This window comes from Copadichromis virginalis, linkage group LG16 (genome assembly GCF_057382275.1).
Source record: "Copadichromis virginalis isolate Kocher_CV1m ecotype Utaka linkage group LG16, C_Virginalis_male_GT1.1, whole genome shotgun sequence".
In the NCBI taxonomy this organism is placed as follows: domain Eukaryota; kingdom Metazoa; phylum Chordata; class Actinopteri; order Cichliformes; family Cichlidae; genus Copadichromis; species Copadichromis virginalis.
This window is the reverse complement of record NC_140633.1, coordinates 13,699,915-13,720,323: the sequence shown is the minus strand read 5'-3', so window position 1 is coordinate 13,720,323 and position 20,409 is coordinate 13,699,915. Positions and strand designations below refer to the sequence as shown.

Here is a 20,409-nt window from a genome sequence, read left to right as displayed (position 1 = left end):
AGGCTGTGGACAGGTGTCTTTTATACAGATGATGAGTTCAAACAGGTGCCATTCATACAGGTAACGAGTGGGGGACAGAAAAGCTTCTTACAGAAGACGTTACAGGTCTGTGAGAGCCAGAGATTTTCCTTGTTTGAGGTGACCAAATACTTATTTTCCACCCTGATTTACGAATAAATTCTTTACAAATCCTACCATGTGGATTCATGGATTTTTTTTTCACATTCTGTCTCTCACAGTTGAAGTGTACCTCTGGTGCAAATTACTGACCTCTGTCATCATTTTAAGTGGGGGAACTTGCACAATCGGTGGCTGACTAAATACTTTTTTGCCCCACTGTATCTTTTAATATCAAATGACCATATATACATTTAGTATTTATACTGTTTGTATTTATAGTACAAATACTGTAAAAAAAATAGAAATTACCATACAGTATTTGCAATATTTTGGTTGAATTCCTTTTTAGTTAAAGGAAATTCTAATAGCCACCCATTTTGCAGTTTACAAGTGGACCCTGCTACAGCTAAGCAGCACTTTTTATTTAACATGCACTTTTACAACTATTTTTAAGCTACATCCATAACATTAGTAATTGTATTACCTTAGCCTGCTGTTTTACACAGTCTGGCCAGTTAACAGAGTTAGAAAATAGCAAGTTTCCTTGTCATTGTTTTCTAGCTGAAATTCTTAAAGTATCACCTCTCCAGGGACCATGGAATAAGTGGGAAATCTACACTTTAGCTCCATCATAACCACAACCCCCTATGAAACCCTACAACACAACCTACAGTGTAGAATGTAACTGTCGCAGCCTGCTAGTATTGTGATCGATCTGTTCAGTTCATCAATTAATACTGTGAGTGGGAAACATGACCAAACTAATAAACGATCATGGTGGACTGAAGGACTGTTTGACGTGTCCATCAGTGTGATTTTTAGGATGTGTAATATAGATTCAAGCTTCACAGCTTACATATCATTGGCTTCAGTCTGTGGACTTGTTAAAGAAAGCAAAAGGGAATGAAGTGTGTGTGTGTGGGGGTGTGTGTTGGGGCTAGGGTATATGGGTTTGTGTCTGTGTGTGTGCTGCCATTGTATTCAGGATCGTGACAAGACTGGTAACACTGAAAACAGCCCAGTGAATTTGCTGGTAAAGGCAGAGAGTGACAGTTAAAGCGTGATCTCTAACCTCGTCTTTGTCGTCAGAAGAATACATTTTCCTCTTTTTCTCCCTCCTCCTTCACTAGAATAGTGCATGATTTCATTTGAAGCTTGGCATTCCTCGCATTCCTCCATACTTTTCTTTCCTGCAGCTCCATTCCACCTTGGTGTGTTTATATAGTGAAGTGAAAGACTGGATGATAGAGGCATCTGCTGCAGCAGTGACACATCACACAGAATACTTTCGTGGTGTCAGAAGAAAACTGAACTGGTATCTACAACTAATCTTTATCCGTAAATATGTGCTTAAGAGAATGCACCCGGGACTGCCAGAGACAGAGGAGTTTGGAGTCAAAATATTCAAACATGCACGGTTTATTGCCCCTGGTCATCATCGCAGTACTCTAAGGAAAGTCTGTGAGCCAGCACAATCAGGCAATCAGGAGTTCTGGCTTGGAGAGTTCTGTTAGTCAAAAAACAGAAATAACAAATAGAGTTCATAAAACAAGAGTAATGACGGTATGAGACACCTAACTCAGTGCAGGCTCAATGAGTTGAGCAGATTCCTTCTTTGGTTTTTAGGTGATAGCTAAAACTGTTTCCAGACAAACGCTTTACTGCAGTTTGTCTGTTAATCAGCAAGATTGAAAGAAAACTACCAGGCTGAATTTCTTTCAACCTGGTGGAGTGGTGGAGCATCGGCAAGATGAGAAGTCTGAACCAGGGATGGTTCTAAAGTCTGAGTGCTGATTAGATCATTAAGCCGTTGGTTAACAGGAAATCCATTGACAGCTATTTATTTACTAGTAATTTGGTCATCTTCCTGGTTCCAGGAATTGCGTATACAAATTTAAACTAAAACAAGTGAATGTCAGGTATTTCCATTTCCGTTTCCATTTCTGCTCCACCTGAAAATCCGTGGGCAAATTAGATACCAGCAATTTTCACATCAGGAGCCAGAATTATCATGGTTTTTCCTCTGTGGTGTCTGATGCCTTTGAATAATGAATAAAACAAAAGCAGACTGTTTACTCTTGGCTTGTGCAGTATCTGCTAATGAACATTACTGCAATGGAACATAACTTATTTCCTCTTTTCAATGCTTTAACTTCACCCCTTCTTTTTCCTTGTTGCTCATGCTTTCCTTTTTCTCCTTTTCAGCATACATTAATTTTTTTGTATAACTATTGCTATAGATAGCAGTACGGCTGTTCGATACAACAATATATATTGGATGACGATATGAAAAAAGTCTTATTACTTCATATTATGCTATCGTTTGTTTCGTGGTGTTGTAAAATAAACTGTTTCTGGCAATATTTTTTCATCGTTTTGATGGTCACTGTAGAATTCCTTAAAGTTCTCTCTTTCTCTTATTTTATATAACCACACTACGGACTGACAAGCCATATGATGCAGCTTTCACACATTCACACATGTTTTTATGCATTGTTGTTAGCAGCAGCGACGATAAAACCATCGTGTGGCTCCACCGTCCACTTGTTTATTTTCCACATAAACCTTTCACAATAAAGCTGAAGAGCCGGTTGAGATTTTTCAAAATAAACGGAATCACGTGAAATAGTATGCAGAGTGTTTACGGATGAGACGCTAAAAAGAGCCGTCAGGTGCTAAAAAATAAACCTTAGAACAGGCTTTTCCCCACAGCACGGCATGTAATAAATACTCACAAAGAAATTTGCGGCCATTTCAACTTATGTAACACTCGACTCTAGGTACACAACGCCCAGCTTAAAACACTTCACGCAAGTTGAGTTGCCTGAGATTCACAGAATTTACCGAAAATGTGAAATTTTTGTGATATATATCGTTGTGGGGAAATGTCTTATATCGGGATATTAGATTTTGGTCATATCGCACAGCCCTATATATAGGAATGGGTATCATTTAGGCTTTATCCATTACCGGAGCGAAGCCGGTACTTTTGAAATGGTGCTCGAACCGGTGCTTAAAGAATGGAAAACACAAACTTTGTCCAAAAACCTCTCATGTTCAGCTGTTTTTTTTGTAAAAAGATAACAATGTTAGCCTTTTCTGTAGCTATAGGGCATATAAGGTATCACTCCTGGCTGGAAGCAGTGCTTAAACAATGGAATAAACACAAACCTCTCATATTTAGCTGTTTTCCACTTTTCCTTTGGTCGTTTTAGCCTTTTTGGCCAGGGTGAAGGGAGTATCTGCCATCAAACAAGAAGACAGCCGCATGTAGCTATGATGATGTTTGCTAGTTCACCTTACATGCATTAATGTAATAACGTGGTTAGCCTACTCAACGTAAATTACACACGGACGACATTAAGCTACTCACCCAAAGAAGAACGGCTGCTGCTGCCATCATCATCCGTCATCATTTCTGCTACACTGGCAGGGCTAGGGGCCAGGACTCTCCTCTTCGGGTTCTTGGGGGATGTTGCTAACTCCGGGTCCGATAACAGGCACCACACCCGCAGTAGATGTGCTCGGTGTGAGGTCTTGCAGCAAGCTATCAAATACGGTGCATTTCTCAGCTTTTTTAAAAACGCTATGCGTTGCCAGGTGTTTCATCAGATTCGAGGTGTTACCTCCTTTGCACAGTATCAGCTTAAAGCACTTGTTGCAGGCTGCTGAGTTGGCATCTTTTGCTGTGAAGTACAGCCAGACTTTTGACCACTTCGCCTTGGGCATTTTTAATCTGTAGCTCTGCTCTAAAAGAACGTACGTACCTGGGCCCGCCTACTATCTTTGGAAAGGTAAAATGATTGGCTAGAATCCAAAGTGTACGACATCTCAGGAAAAAAAAAAGCACCAAAATAAAGCACCGAAATGTACGCTGCTTTTCGGTCTGGTTACTACTGTTTATGTCAGAACCCATCCCTACCTATATAGCAGCACTTTGTCCTAATTTCAATAGCACAGAGCACTGCTTACACTAGTGTTATTACTGTATCTTTAAGCAGATTTCTTGGTGTGATGTAAATTCTAGTGGTCATTGTTACACCCCGGCCTAGGCAACCGGCGTGCAACGTATGAAAATAAAAATAAGAAAAAAAACACACGAGAAAAAAACTAAAGCTCTCCACCAAAATCCCAAAACGAAGGTGTCTCAAACGAAAATATTAACAAACCCATTCACAGCTATTTACAACAGACTATTTATTTACAACAAAACACCAAACTATTTACAACACGGGGGAGATCACGACCATGACCAACTGACACACAGGGCTTAAATACATAGAAGGAGCAATCAGGGAATGGACCACAGGAGGGAAACACAGCTGGGGCAAATTAGACCTGACGAGACAAAGAAACGTAAACTGAACACTCTAAGATAACAACAGACCTTCAAAGTAAAACAGGAAACACATGACAGTCACGCAAAAACAAAACACTGACAACACCGAAACGTAACAGTCATTTACTTTTTTACTACTATACTGAAAGGTACCAATGCAACGGTGACACATAATGGACTAAAAAGTTGTACATGAACAAACATCTGTCCTAGGTGTCCACACCTATCTGGATGTTTTCTCTTGCTTTGGGCCTTCCCATGTCAGCAACTTTTGCCTGTCATTGAGGTGTAAAATGTTAATTGCACAGGTCGCCAATCATTAGAGAAAAAAGTTTTTGTAACAACTGTCCTTTTTTTACTTGTTTCTATTTTCTATTTAGCATTACTCTTTCATTCATTTGACAACTGCATTTGTTTTCATTCAGAGTGAATTTAATCCTGTTTTAATTGTTGATGGTTGGTTGCCTGGACATTTTATCACCTTGTGGCTACTATCTATTGCCACTTGTGAACAATGTCGCACATATTTTTCTTTTTCTTTTTTCTCTTCTTCAGAGAGTATGGAAATTATAACATATCTACAAAGAACTGTACTTGAGTAAAACTGTGTTAAAAATAAGGACAAAAAATAAGGACACATGTTACTTCTGTAGCACGTGTCCTTATTCGTACGATACAGAGAAGATTAGCATGGTCCCTGCGCAAGGATGACACGCAAATTTGTGAAGCGTTCCTCTTTTTTTTTTTTGGGCAGGGATAGCTCAGTAGGTAGCATGGTGGCCCCATGATGGGAAGGTCGGGGGTCCGAATCCACTGAATGGCTACTCTGAGGTAGAGCAGGGCAATATGACCAAAAATATTTATTACGATATACATTTGAAAATTTGCGACAATGATATAACTGACGATATAATTGACACTAGACAAAATACTTTACAACTCCACAACTTTATTAGTGCAAAAAAACCCATCAATGTATTTTCACTTAAACAAGAAGCTGTTTTTTTATGTGCATTAAAGTTATATAAAAATGTAACAGTGTAAATTCTTTGCTGACAGTTTAACCAAAAGGCATTTCCAGTGGAAACTGGCCGACATATCCTCAGCATAACCATGTGTAATATCCACAAAACTTAAAAAAAGGTTATACACACACAATACGTTAATATTATGTTGAAGCACAGTACGTATCACTCCACGAGGCTCCTGCCTACGATAGCTGTAATGCTCCGACAATCCATCAAGCGGTGTGGCTTCGTAGCTTAGCAAAGTTGTACTAAAACATTGGACAGATTTTCGAGCGCCGTGTTCCACATAAAATCGTTTCGAGGTCAGTAAACACAACCAGAATTCATATATAAGGCACACGGGATTATAAGGGGCGCTCTACCAAAAATTGTGCTTTGTTGTGTATCTGACGGACGAAAGCTAAACCAGTTCCACACCACTGAAGTTGCAGCATTTTTACAAACCAATTCTGGTTCATCCGTTTCATTCAACGATCCGCTTTCGCCCTTCTCATTCTGATTTGCCGCCATGTGCTTATGTAAACAAAGGCACTGCGCATGCGCATTTTACCCATATTCTATTGCGATATTTCATTTTCCTTTCATTGCCCCAAATTACTCCGGTATTACCGTGAACGGTATGATATAGCCCAGCCCTACTCTGAGGTACCCCTGAGCAAGGTACCGTCCCTACACACTGCTCCCCGGGTGCCTGATTAGTGGCTGCCCACTGCTTAACTGAGTTAATGGGTTAAATGCAGAGAGAGTAATTTCCCCATGGGGATCAATAAAGTATTATTATTATTATTATTTTCCCTTTTCTGTTAAAGAAATGTTTTTAACCACTCACCATTCAACATTCGACTCAATGGACAACGCTTCTTAGCTTCTGTGTTGATTGAGAGCTACACAGTGTTTATTTCAGCTGGAACCAAGATGCCCTTTCTTTTGTCTTGGGATTAATGAGCATCTCCCACTGGTTCTGGTTTTGTATGCTCACTTTTCTGGAGACTTTTCTGGAGAAAATCTCAGAGAAACAAACTCAGCGATTTCTTTGCCTCCTGTTTCGATGAGGCCTTCAAATGCCAGCATAGTGATGTCATGAGTATCTTGAGACACAACCAATGCAATCGCCACAAATTAGGGTTGAGTTGTTGTTTGACTCTCTGCTTTTTATTGTTGTGTGTGTATGATGTCCCATGGTGGCAAACACTGGTGTTAACTCCATACCAGAGCATCCCATGTCCTCCACTATATTTATCGCTTTTCAGCCCCCCCCCCCCTTTTTTTTTTGCAATTGTTTTCCAGTACCTAGTTTGAATATTTTTAAGGTGTAGTTGTGACAGCGAAGCATGACTCTCCAAATGCACAGAAACAGGTCTCCCTGACAGTTGTGTATACCCTGCGCCAGAGCTCTGCCTCGCTGCGGGACATGAAATACCGGAACTTTGTTTCCGCACACTCAAGGCCTCGGCAGTGTTGACTCAGTATGAGAGTGTTTGTGTTCTTGCATCTCTCGCAGGGCTGCTGCCTGCAAACACAGCAGCTGGGTTTCTCTCATTATCTCATGAATTCACAAGTTAATTCAAGGTCTGAGAGCTTGTTTAACAGCCAGCGCTCGTCAGCTGCCTCATCCTCCCTTGCTGGAGACACACTCAGATGGCTGTGCGTGTTAGTGGGTTTAAATGTGACGCAATGGTGGAGTCACTGTTGTTTCTGTTCAGTCCGTCTTTAGTCAGAAAGTAACTTATACAAGAATGTTTTGTTAACATTTCGAAATAAGAAAAAGCTTTGTGTTAGGAAAACCATAATATGATGCCCTTTTTTCTGCCATCTTCTTTGTTGGTGTGTCCTGAGGATCTATGATTGCAAGTGAGCAGATGCTATCAATGTATTGAAGGCGGCTCTTTGAAGGAAATGCAACAGGCAGGGAGAGTAAGCAGAGATCTGGCCGCCTCTCATCACAAAGGCATTTCCTCCTCAGCCACTTCCTGCTAAGGAGCAGTCGCCCTTAAAATCACAGCAGAGGCCCAGGCTACGCTGACGGTCAATATGAGGCCTGTCATTTGGTCATCGGGCTCCTTTTATTGCTGTGAGGAAAACATCTTTAACCTTGTACAGTAGGTGGTTTTATAGCCCAAAGCATCATTAGTGGCTATCCACTGCAGTCCTGTTCTTTACAAATGGTGTACTCTCCTTTTTAAAGTAACAGCATAAAAGGAAAAAAAATGATGAGCAAGCAGGAAGGCAGGGTCTGTTTCAAGCCACAATCTGTGATCCAAGTATATTCAAAATGCTAAATCCAATCTCACTGTTAGTAACAGCAAAACCGGATTTGATTTGTTTTATGAAGCTGGAATTAAAGAGTCACAGAGTAGTACACAATACAGACATTTCACCAGTCCAATGGGACATTTCATCTGTAATATGAATTGATTGGTAACTGTTCAAATCCACCCAAAAACGTGGGGCCAGAAAAATAATTTCCTACGGTTTTGTACTTGAAAAATAAAATAAATGTGTCATTAATGTAAAATCACAATCTGTCATAAGTTTAATTTATTAGCAGGCTTTGTGCCCAAGGCGAAGTCGTGTTTAATTAGCTCACCGTGCACAGGCTGGTGTTGGGATTTTAAAACCCAACACAGAAGATCCTGTTACCAGTGGTACTTGTAAATATGTGCACCCAGACGTTCTGAAATATTCATATTTTGTGACAGTAAACATCAAAGCAATAATCAGCCCTGTCTCTTTAGCCTTGGTTCTGCTTAACATTTAGTGCTAATTAACAAACATCAGCCTACTTAAGGTTGAGTCCACTCATAAAGTCACTCACGCACTTGTTGTCATGGTTTTGAAGCAGATATGTTGTTGCTAGTGAACGTGAAGGTGCCTTTGGAACCAACTTATATGTTTCCAAGTAAAACAGGCAGTGTTGGAGTTGATATTAGTTAATGTACCTGTCCTCTTATCCAGTGGTTGATTCGTCTGTTATCATTAACACTTGCTGCATTTCTTTGTCATTTCTGACAGCTCTACTAATCTAGGAAACTAATTTAAAATTACACATGCATAATTAGCATACTGGCATGGTCATTTATAAAGGCAAACTGTACAGGATTGAAATTAGTTTATGTTGCAGTACAGACGCTTGCTTAACAGCATATGATAACTCCACCCCAACTGCTGTGCAGGAAATGGATGCTGACACTAAAAAAGTTGTTGTGTTGTTGTTTTTTTATAGGTTTAATAACATTTCTGTATGCTACAAATGTCATATGGACATTAAAGTTAGAGAGTCTGGGAAAAACAAAACATTTCATAACTAAGAGTCACAGGGAGAGCACATTATTTCTAAACTGTGGGTTTTATCTATAATGAAGATGCCCACTGTGCCTTATAAGCTGTTCAAAGGCTCTTTGTGATTTCCCTGTGAATCTGTAATAAAAACCAGTTGGCACCAGCATTTTCCTGAGGGACATCCACCCTACAGGAAGTGAACGGCTGAATAAAAGGAGTGGCACGGTTGACAGCTTTGCAGAGCACTTCCTCTGCAGGGACCGTGAAGGAAAGGCTGAGTGACTTGACTTTTTCTTCAAGCTGAGATGTTCTCCCACGGCCGCTGCAGTGAACTGAAGTGTGGAAATCGGCTTAAGGCGCCTCAGCAGGGTCAACTATCTGCCGTTCCTGCTGCCTGCCTAAATTGACCACCTCACTGCCCTGACAGGAAATGAGAGCAGAGGTTGGAGAATGACGGATGTGATTATTATTCTATATTCATGGCCTTGGTTTGCATCGGAAGAAATCGTCTCACGCTGCAACGCAGTTAACACTTCCTTCTCCCACTCCCCCTTCTCCCACTCCCCCTTCTCCTCCTCTTAGCCCTCCTTCTGCAGACAGTTTAAAAGACAGAGCAGCAGACAGCCTGAGGGCGGCTGGGCTTTAACTGGGCTGACAGTGGATCAGTACCATTAAACAAGTACGCAGAGAAAGACAGCAAAACAAAAGATATGACCAAATTATCTCTCCTCGCTGCCTGCAGTACAGTCCACTACACCAGAGTTTATTGGACGATTTTGAACCTGTTAAATGGGATGTGTAAATAATTTAGAGTTTATTGCTTGTTGCTCTGTAAAGATGTATTTTAAGGATGTACATTTTAAAGCTAGAAGCTAAACAGTAGTTAAAGGCGACAAGAAGTCTCTTTTTGGACATTTACACTGGGGGAAATAATTAGTTGATCCCTTGCTGAGTTTGTAAGTCTGCTCACTTTCAAAGAAACGAATAGTCTCTTATTTTTATGGTAGCTTCATATGGTAGCTCGGAAATATATTTTGGGTCATTGTCATACTGGAAGATCCCCCAATGACCTATCTTAAGTGTTCTAGCAGAATGAAGGAGGTTCTTCAACTCCAAACTGGAGTTGCTACTAAAGTTTCATTGTATTCCTGATAAACCTTTCTTTTGGTCATTTGGTCTGTGCAATCACAATTTCTTAAATTCCAAAAAGCTAGAGTTTTTTTAAACCCTTGCAGGGTCCTTCTGTGTGTGGAGTATGGGTTTTTAGCATGTTTTTCTCAGGGAGCTCCGGTTTCTTTCACCTTTAAAAACATGGTAAGTTAATGCTGTCTGTCTTGTCCCAGGACACAATCTGAAGTTCATGTCAGGAGTTTAAACTTTTCAGGTAAATGAAAGTTAAAAAAGGTTCCAGAAATTAGAAAATACATTGAAAACTGAATATTCTCACATGTATTTCATAGATGATGTAATACTTGCTGTAACTTTAGACAATAATAGAAAATGTATTTTTAAATGTCAATTAGATGAACAAAGCTGCCAAATTTGTTGAAAGTCAAGAACAGCCTGAGACTGTATACCCCCACCAAGGCTGGAAATAACCTCCACTCTAAGCATGAATTAGTCCCTGGATCCAGATACTCTTGATATTTTCTTGGAAACTGTCTCCCACTTTTTCCTATTTCGGATCTACTAACTCTATTAGCTTGCACTCATGCGGCTTTCTGCTCATATACTGTACATCTTCATCAAGTCTTTATTTGCTCAAGTGTTTCTGTCCACACACTTGGTTTGTGTGCATTACTCTTTTCAGAGAGCCTTATTTAGCTGAACTGCCTCCACAGTCAGGCTTTAGGTCTTTACATAAAATTCTTCACAATCGATGAAAATAAAAGACTGTTACTGTGTGTTCTCTGGTCACTTGTTCTGCATTCATCTGTGTTTGTTCTACTGTGGCTTAGAGGAGAATACCAGCCACAGCTTTCCTTTTTGACACAATCCTCCCAATGAGAAACATGAAATTGTGTGAAACTGTTATGGAAGTCAGTTAAAGCAGTTACACTTTGCAGAAATGTTATTAGAAAAAGTCTGGAGGGAGAGTTTTTGACATGTTGTTAGCAAAGAAGCTGTCTGAGCCTCATTATGGCCTCTCCAAGCGCCTTATTACCAGGCAGCATGTTGTGATTTGCATGAATAGAGTCTTCTTGTTGCGCTTTCTCAGATATACATGCCAGAAGGACCTCGCCCACCATTGTTTTACAGTGTTAAACAGTGCAGGGTGGTCCGGCTGAGGTTTGGATAGCTGCTGCTGCAGACCACCCAAAGTTTACATCTGACCTCACCTCACCCAGGTCTTCCCACTCATTTCAGATGAGATCCAGACAATATGCCATTGAGCAGAACATACTAACATTGGTTTTGAGTTAATAGTGAGAAAACTGTCTTTAGGGCTGGACTAATGTGGATTATAGTGATATTTTTGGATTAAAGCTAATTTTTTTCTTCATGAACCTGTTTGTGCAGCGGTTTATATTCAGAAAGGAGCTTTAAGGATGGCTGGAAATACAATAGGACATTAGATAAAACAATAAATGGGGACACAAGTTAAAAAAATAATCAAATTAATGGTCAAAAACATGAAGCTGTACTAAAAGAGTGGATTTAAAATATGTATAAAGCTGTCACTACACTCTACTCCTCTCAGAGCCTCATCAGGCTGTTTCAGCAGCTCAGAGCTGCCAAGCAAAAATGTGCCCCACCAGAGGATTTTGGCCTGAACGTTGGAAAACCTAAAAACGGCTCGTGCAGATGACCCAAGGGACCCACTCGCTTCATCCAGCAAAAAACTCAGACATGGACTATATTTTGGCACATGAGCATGTAGTCTTGTGTAAAGTCATAAGAGGCATTCTTATAGCCGATACAATTACAACCAGTGCTACAGCTTTAATATTGGTGTAATGTACATGAGTAATCATCTTAATTAAAATTGCCTCAGAGCTGTTATTTTGGCCACTTGTGGGCAGCAGAAGTGAATTATGATAGCAATATTATATCACCTTTACTGGTGGCAAAAATGCTCATGAATGGGAATCTGATACTCACTTCATTTGGTTACCTCCAATACCAGAGAAAATACTGAAGTGTTTAGCTGGTCTACTGGCAGTTCACCTGAAAAATGTCTTTTAAAAAATTCTGGCCAGCAGAGGCCAAAAATGAATGTGCTAGACCTGCGTAAGGCTCCATTCACACAATTCTAGAGACTGGCTGGCGTGTACCTGGTAGGGTCGTAAGTATTCCTCAACTGCTTGCTGGCAGTTGCCGTGAAATCAGTTGTTAAGTTCCAGTCACACAGCACTAGAAACTAGTCAATCCCCCAGTAACTACCATTCATTAGTGAAAAATGTGTATTCCTCGGTAAATGTTTGTGGGATGTTGCTTGCTGTCACTTGGTGAAGTGGTCACCAGTAGGGCTGCAGCAGTTCGTTGCCAATATCGATGATGTCGACTATGAAAATTAGTCGACGTGAAATTTTACTGGCGACACGTCATATACTATTACCACGTAAATGTATTAGTATATAGTAGTTAATATTTTTTTTCCTGATGATCCTATTGAGTATTGTTAAAAACACATTTGATTATTTTCACATTCATATGTTTCCTAAGTCATTAATTTAATTTGCTGTGAGACGAGACAACAGGGTGATATTCACAGGTGGGCAGACCTGAACATGTGAGGCACTGGAGCCTAGAACAGGAGGTTTGCCCGCAGGATGAGAGTTATTGAAATGATCGTTGACTAATTGACTAATTGAAGAAAAATTGGCAGATTAGTCAACTACCAAAATAATCTTTAGTTGGAGGCCATTTCTTTAGATGGAAGATATCTCCAAACACTCCATTTCGTGCTGTGCCTCTCTGAATCATGAAGTGAACATGCATGTATAAGCTGCAGTACCAGCAGGGGAGATCATATATTTAAAGCCAAGAAGCTCCTAGCGACCAAAGATAGTATGAAGTACAATCCTTCTATGCTAGTAACGATTAAGCTAGGCGGCTAATATGTATTTATATGTAAATGTGTTAATAATGTCTGTTTAAGCGCTTTCCCTTGATAATTTTCATTTTGGTTTTGCTGTTACTGAGCTTACTCAGCTTCTGCATGCGTGACTGTGTTATAAATAGGCACAGTGGACTGATGTATCTATTATATGCTTGACCTTAATACTGGTTTGAACAGAGACCGTTCATTAAAAGTTGCACATTTAAAATGTATCTGCTGCACCAGTGAAGTGTCTCTGTTTCTAGTATGTGTCACACTTTTTCGAGTTTCACTTAGGTTAGGTATGTAGCGAGTGTTTGCAAACAAGTCAATATCTTCCATGCAGTCTGCTAGTGACTTAAACAATCTCAGGGAGGGTTTTGGTGCAGCATTTTAATTCTGATTGTGACTCAGCGATGACCAACAGCTTCTAGCAACCACTCACCAACTGGTTGGAGAATGCACATTTTTTCCAGAGACTGCTAGGGAGTTTCCAACCATTGTAAATGAGGCCCAAGCTAACAAAGAATATAACATTTGTGGGCCAGACAACTAAAAGAGGCTAAAAATTCTAGTTAAAAAAAAGAAAAGTTAAAAAATCTATCCTAAATTAACTTACAGTCAGTAGATATGCTTACCTGTATTTGCAGCTCTATATGCACATAATTTCCATGTACAACCTTCCCACAGCAAACTGGCCATATTCTTTAACAAGTAATTTATCTTGTTGAAAACACTAACTAAACAGTCGCCCCACAAGAACGTGTCAGTGTTTAAACTAAAGACAATAAAGTAATTTTTATGACAGTAGTGATAATTCAATTCAATTCAATTCAATTTTATTTATATAGCGCCAAATCACAACAAAAGTCGCCTCAAGGCGCTTCATAGATACAGAGAAAAACCCAACAATCATATGACCCCCTATGAGCAAGCACTTTGGCGACAGTGGGAAGGAAAAACTCCCTTTTAACAGGAAGAAACCTCCGGCAGAACCAGGCTCAGGGAGGGGCGGCCATCTGCTGCGACCGGTTGGGGTGAGAGAAGGAAGACAGGATAAAGACATGCTGTGGAAGAGAGACAGAGGTTAATAACAGATATGATTCAATGCAGAGAGGTCTATTAATACATAGTGAGTGAGAAAGGTGACTGGAAAGGAAAAACTCAATGCATCATGGGAATCCCCCGGCAGCCTACATCTATTGCAGCATAACAAAGGGAGGATTCAGGGTCACCTGGTCCAGCCCTAACTATATGCTTTAGAAAAAAGGAAAGTTTTAAGCCTAATCTTAAAAGTAGAGATAGTGTCTGTCTCCCGAATCCAAACTGGAAGCTGGTTCCACAGAAGAGGGGCCTGAAAACTGAAGGCTCTCCCTCCCATTCTACTTTTAAATACTCTAGGAACAACAAGTAGGCCTGCAGAGCGAGAGCGGAGCGCTCTAATAGGGTGATATGGTACTACAAGGTCATTAAGATAAGATGGGGCCTGATTATTTAAGACCTTGTATGTGAGGAGTAGGATTTTGAATTCAATTCTGGATTTAACAGGAAGCCAATGAAGGGAAGCCAAAACAGGAGAAATATGCTCTCTCTTTCTAGTCCCTGTCAGGACTCTTGCTGCAGCATTTTGGATTAGCTGAAGGCTTTTCAGTGAGTTTTTTGGACATCCTGATAATAATGAATTACAGTAGTCCAGCCTGGAAGTAATAAATGCATGAACTAGTTTTTCAGCGTCACTCTGAGACAGGATATTTCTAATTTTAGAGATGTTGCGCAAATGGAAGAAAGCAGTCTTACATATTTGTTTAATATGTGCGTTGAAGGACATGTCCTGGTCAAAAATGACTCCAAGGTTCCTCACCGCGTTACTGGAGGCCAAGGTAATGCCATCCAGAGTAAGAATCTGATTAGATACCATATTTCTAAGATTTTCAGGGCCGAGTACAATAACCTCAGTTTTATCTGAATTAAGAAGCAGAAAGTTAGCGGCCATCCAGGTCTTTATGTCTTTAAGACATTCCTGCAGTTTAACTAATTGGTGTGTGTTATCTGGCTTCATGGACAGATAGAGCTGGGTGTCATCTGCATAGCAGTGAAAATGTATGCTATGTCTTCTAATGATACTGCCTAAGGGAAGCATGTATAATGTAAACAGAATTGGTCCTAGCACTGAACCCTGTGGAACTCCATAATTAACCTCAGTGTGTGAAGAGGACTCTCCATTTACATGCACGAATTGGAGTCTATTAGATAGATATGATACAAACCACTGCAGCGCAGTACTTGTAATACCTACAGCATGTTCTAATCGCTCTAATAGGATATTATGATCAACAGTATCGAACGCTGCACTGAGGTCTAGCAGGACAAGCACAGAGATGAGTCCACTGTCAGAGGCCATAAGAAGATCATTTGTAACCTTCACTAAAGCTGTTTCTGTGCTGTGCTGAGCTCTGAAACCTGACTGAAACTCTTCAAATAAACCATTCCTCTGCAGATGATCTGTTAGCTGTTTGACAACTACTCTTTCAAGGATTTTTGATATGAAAGGAAGGTTGGAGATTGGCCTATAATTAGCTAAGACTGCTGGGTCTAGAGATGGCTTTTTGAGTAAAGGTTTAACTACAGCCAGCTTGAAGGCCTGTGGTACATAGCCGATTATTAGAGATAGGTTGATCATATTTAAGATCGAAGAATTAATTAATGGCAGGACTTCTTTGAGCAGTTTTGTAGGAATGGGGTCTAAAAGACACGTTGATGGTTTGGAGGAAGTAATTATTGAAGTTAACTCAGAAAGATCAATTGGAGAAAAAGAGTCTAACTTAATATCAATGGTACTAAGAGTAGCTGTAGATAATATTACATCTGTGGGATGATTATTGGTAATTTTTTCTCTAATGATAAAAATTTTATTTGTGAAGAAGTTCATGAAGTCATTACTAGTTAACGTTAAAGGGATGGTTGGCTCAAAAGAGCTCTGACTTTTTGTCAGCCTGGCTACAGTGCTGAAGAGAAACCTAGGGTTGTTCTTATTTTCTTCAATCAGTGATGAATAGTAAGATGTTCTGGCTTTGCGGAGGGCTTTCTTATAAAGCAGCAAACTATTTCTCCAGGCTAAATGATGATCCTCTAGATTTGTGACACGCCATTTCCTCTCCAGATTACGAGTCATCTGCTTTAGGGTACGTGTTTCAGAATTATACCACGGAGTCAGGTACTTCTGATTTGAGGCCTTAGTTTTCACAGGAGCTACAGTATCCAGAGTCGTACGTAGTGAGGAGGTGAAATTATTAACAAGATAATCGACCTCTGTTGGGGTAGCGTTCAGATAGCTGCTTTGCTCTGTGTTGGTACAGGGCATTGAAGATGATAACAGTGGGTGGATTATATTCTTAAACTTAGTTACAGTGCTTTCAGAAAGACATCTACTTTGATAAAGTCTACTCTTCACCGCTGTGTAATCAATTATTGTAAAAGTAAATGTTATCAGGAAATGATCAGACAGGAGAGGGTTTTCAGGAAACACTGTTAAATGTTCAGGTTCGATGCCATATGTTAAAACAAGATCTAGAGTGTGATTAAAGTGGTGGGTGGGTTCTTTTACATTTTGAGAGAAACCAATTGAGTCTAATAACAGATTAAATGCCATGTTGAGGCTGTCATTTTTAGCATCTACATGGATGTTAAAATCACCCACAATAATTATTTTATCTGAGCTCAGAACTAAATTAGATATAAAGTCTGAGAAATCAGACAGAAACTCTGTGTAAGGCCCAGGTGGACGATAGATGATAACAAGTAAGACTGGTTTCTGAGTTTCACAGCTGGGGTGGACAATGTTAAGCATCAGGCTTTCAAATGAATTAAAAGTCTGTCTTGGTCTTTCATTAATTAATAGGCTGGTGTGAAAAATTGCTGCCACACCGCCCCCTCGGCCTGTGCTTCGAGATTTCTGGTAGTTAGAATGGCTCGGGGGTGTTGATTCATTTAAACTAACATAATCATCCTGCTGCAACCAGGTTTCTGTAAGGCAGAGTAAATCAATTTGTTGATCAATTATTAAGTCATGTACTAACAGAGACTTGGAGGAGAGAGACCTAATATTTAATAATCCACATTTCACTGTTTTACTCTTTGGTTCAGATGTGGATAATGGCCTTTGTTGCTAATGTGCCTTAGATTCCATTGCCCAGCCTGTGCTAATACTGAGAACATGGCACACAGATACAGTTTTAAGGGTTATAGCACAAAACAAAACCATACTTAATGTGCTAGAGAGTAATGAAGGTTAATCACGCACACCTTTATGCATTGCTACAGCTATAAAGTGAATCTTTGTCTCCCAGCAGGATAGAGATTAATCATAAGCTGGTATTTGTTGAGCCTGTTAGGACTCAGAAACCCTGCATGTGGTTTTATGGGGATACTATAAAGTAGCTGATGCTGCAGCTTTTATATACCAAATTAATAATTTTGCTTCAGTGAATGGGCTGTTAATGGTTTCCAAAGCATAAGACAGTAATTTCCCCTGATGTTCTAAATGTCAACAGCTGACAGTGGGAAGCTGTAAAGCTGTGACTTCTTGTTTTGGAGCTAAAATCAAACTTTAAAAGCAGAACCTAAAGCAGAACAGCTGTTTGTTTGAACCTCTTCCTATCCCCTTTGTGTCTGAAACAGTCTGTATATCTATGTTTTATGTGAAGCAACAGAATGAACTGAACTTGAATCTTTAAATGCTTCAATGAGTGTGATGTGAAACAAAGAACATACATGTCCTGATTGAACAAATTTAAACTGGAGCGCTCAAACTTTAGAGTCCCAGTTTAATTAAGCAGTTACACACGTGGTGCACATAAGATTCAAAGAAGCCTGTAAAACTTTGGCTGCAGTGTTTTTGATCTAATGTTTGGTGTACGTGTGTGAGTTAGAAGCACACCAGGGTTGCATGCAGCTGTCTAAGAGGATCTCTTGCTGTTATGTGATGAAATACCCTCAGTCACCTTTTTCATTGCACATTGTATAGGTTTCCATAAACTGTATTTGTTTTCCATTAGAAATTCTGATTTAATTCAGTAGATCAATCAAAATAGTTCAAACTAAGATAACTGTTAACAAAGCAGAGAACAGGAAATTGGCTTTACCAGATTTTATGAAGGTGAATATTAACATCGTATTGATGTTAATGATAGACAAAGTGTGTCTGACATCTGCCAAAGTTAGCTGAAGCCAGAATACTGAAATGGTTCATATATGGTGCTTTTGTACATGAGCAATCGAAGCACTTTACACAAGCTACACCTAAGTGCTTTCTATTTAACATTGTCACGCAGATGAACACATCAGAGCAAGTTCAGTATCAGGATTCTTTGGCATACAGACAGGAGCAGCCATGGATTGAACCACTAACCTTCAGATTAGTAGATGACCTGCTAAAACTCCTGAGCTACAGCCCAGTGAAAGACTGGATGTTTGCTTGTATAGTGCAGTACAGCTGCAAGTCTTCCTCGGCCTCTTCCTCCTTGCGCTTTATGCCATCTTTGAGCTGACTGTGTTATAAATTATGGATTACAGTGAAATGCCTGGTGTCTCTCAAACTGCTATGTTCCACTGACCCATATCTGCTGTTTGCATTTCTTCACGCTCCTGTTCTTTAAGCCTTGTGTTTATATTGACTGCAGTGGGTTTAAAGTCTAGTCTGATTCCTGGCAAGGACTGCAAGAGCAGACAGAAAGTTATACTAAACGTCGCATGATGCATCTACAAAAAACAAGAAATATTACAATGTGTGGAAATATGTGCCACGTGTAACTCACAAAGAGAAAATAAAAGTCCAATTATTCTATCCTAAAACTATATCAAGAGACATTTCATTCAATATTTGGTATTGCACTAAAGGATGTTGAACACAAGCTATGTTGTATCGTTCACATTTTCCTGTGTGAAAGTATAAACTGCTTCACAGACAGACACACAGTTACTACAGCAACTGAGCTCTTAAAACGTCTTTTTTTTTTGAAGCACCACAGACAAGCTGGAGCATCAAAGGTGAATGAATCAGTTTCTGTTGTTTCCACCTGTATAGAAATGCTGTTTACAGAATAGTTTCAGTTTTAAGATGAAACTATATTTGTAACAATTTTTTAAAGATTTGTGTCTTCAGCAGGAACCAGACAGCCTGGGGCTGAGAAACTAACATTTATTTGTTTTGGTATTTTTGGAGGATTTATTAATAGAAGGAAAAAATACAGACTACTAATCTTAACCTTTATCAGTGTGATAGTAATCACTTTGGAGGAAACACTGATCCTGTGTTATATTTATGTCTTTTAGTTAATTTGAATCCAACAGCTAAGAGTGGACAGCAGTGTGAGTTTGCCTTCTGTTGACCAAAGATGAGGGAATATTTTGTGTTTTAACTTGATCATATCTGGCAGCTGACTTGTCCCCTGAATATAACCCTTCTGCGTTTTAGATTTTAGAAGCTCAAAAACAAGATAATCTCTTTTTTCTTTCGAGTATGTTAATTATTACAGAAATAGTCTTATCACTAAGGAGAAGATTAGTCTGAATAAATAAGATAACATTTATGAAGATTAATTGCTATCATCGCCCAGGCAGCCAAAACTCATGCGTGTGCTTAATTTTGTATTCTACTGATGTTTATTTTCTGGGCTGAATCTGTACATGAATATCCTGAACTCCTGAAGGATGCATCAAAGAGTTTAGGAGACTTTAATCATCCAAATAATTTTGAACATCCACTATAGCTATACACACTGGTGTTTAGTTTGTCTTAAAGAAGACAGAAAACCAAAAACATTCAGATTAAAAGATTAAAAATCTTACTTTGAGAGGACGCATTGGTATATTCTAAATAATAATTAATAACTGCTGACTCAATATATTCTCTGTCTTACAGTGATCATGGGAGGCTGTTGACATCTGATCTCCCCGTTAGCTCAGAGGACGCTAGAGTAGCTCGAAAACACCGCCGGGTGTGCAGTCACTGGTCCAAACATGGCTGCCCATCGAATCAGAGCCACGACGAACAACAACGCTTCCCTGCCTCGCTGCAAATCAGAGGGAACGCTCATCGATCTCACCGAAGGAGTGTCAGAAGCCAGTCTCACCGATGTCAAAGGTCAGCAGGCCTGAAAAGCATATTGAAATTAATGACACAAGAGTCATTTATTTCTTTTTTTCTGTTTTTCTCTCAGGTTTGAAGTACTTTACTTTAAATAAGCTGATTACAATTTTTCAGAGATAAACTTTGATAAATACTACTTTTAAGTGCTTTTTAGGGTAAATTTTTCAGTATTGTTAAAACTAGGAATAAAGTTTAAATAAACCCCAGACTCAGCAGTGAACTTCTTTAGATGCAGACTCTGTTTTGTAGTTGTGTTTATGGGGATTATAGGTACTATCTTTGATAATTGTAGAGCTCTCTGTAAAATCCTGTGTAAACAACTCCACAAAGAACATTCTAACTCATTCCGCATTGAGCCATCATTCTGCCATACATATTGTTGTTAAGTGTAGGTAAGATACACAGGAACCAACCCCCCCCCCAAAGAAAACAACAACAACAAAAAAAAACAAAA

General features: G+C 39.5%; 1 protein-coding gene and 1 non-coding gene across 3 annotated transcripts in view; both read left to right on the top strand.

Moving 5' to 3' along the window:
- LOC146690401 (SH3 domain-binding protein 4) overlaps window positions 1–20,409 on the top strand; it is a 52,841-nt gene that overhangs the window by 6,806 nt on the left and 25,626 nt on the right. For both annotated transcript variants that reach the window (XM_085435435.1, XM_085435436.1), the window contains exon 2: window positions 19,728–19,949. In XM_085435435.1, the coding sequence (XP_085291561.1) occupies window positions 19,826–19,949 (124 nt within the window). In that variant the 5' untranslated portion in view covers window positions 19,728–19,825. The remainder of the gene's footprint in view (window positions 1–19,727; window positions 19,950–20,409) is intronic.
- LOC146690402 (U6 spliceosomal RNA) lies at window positions 5,100–5,201 on the top strand. The gene has a single exon (XR_014915857.1). It is a non-coding gene; the product is annotated as a U6 spliceosomal RNA (small nuclear RNA).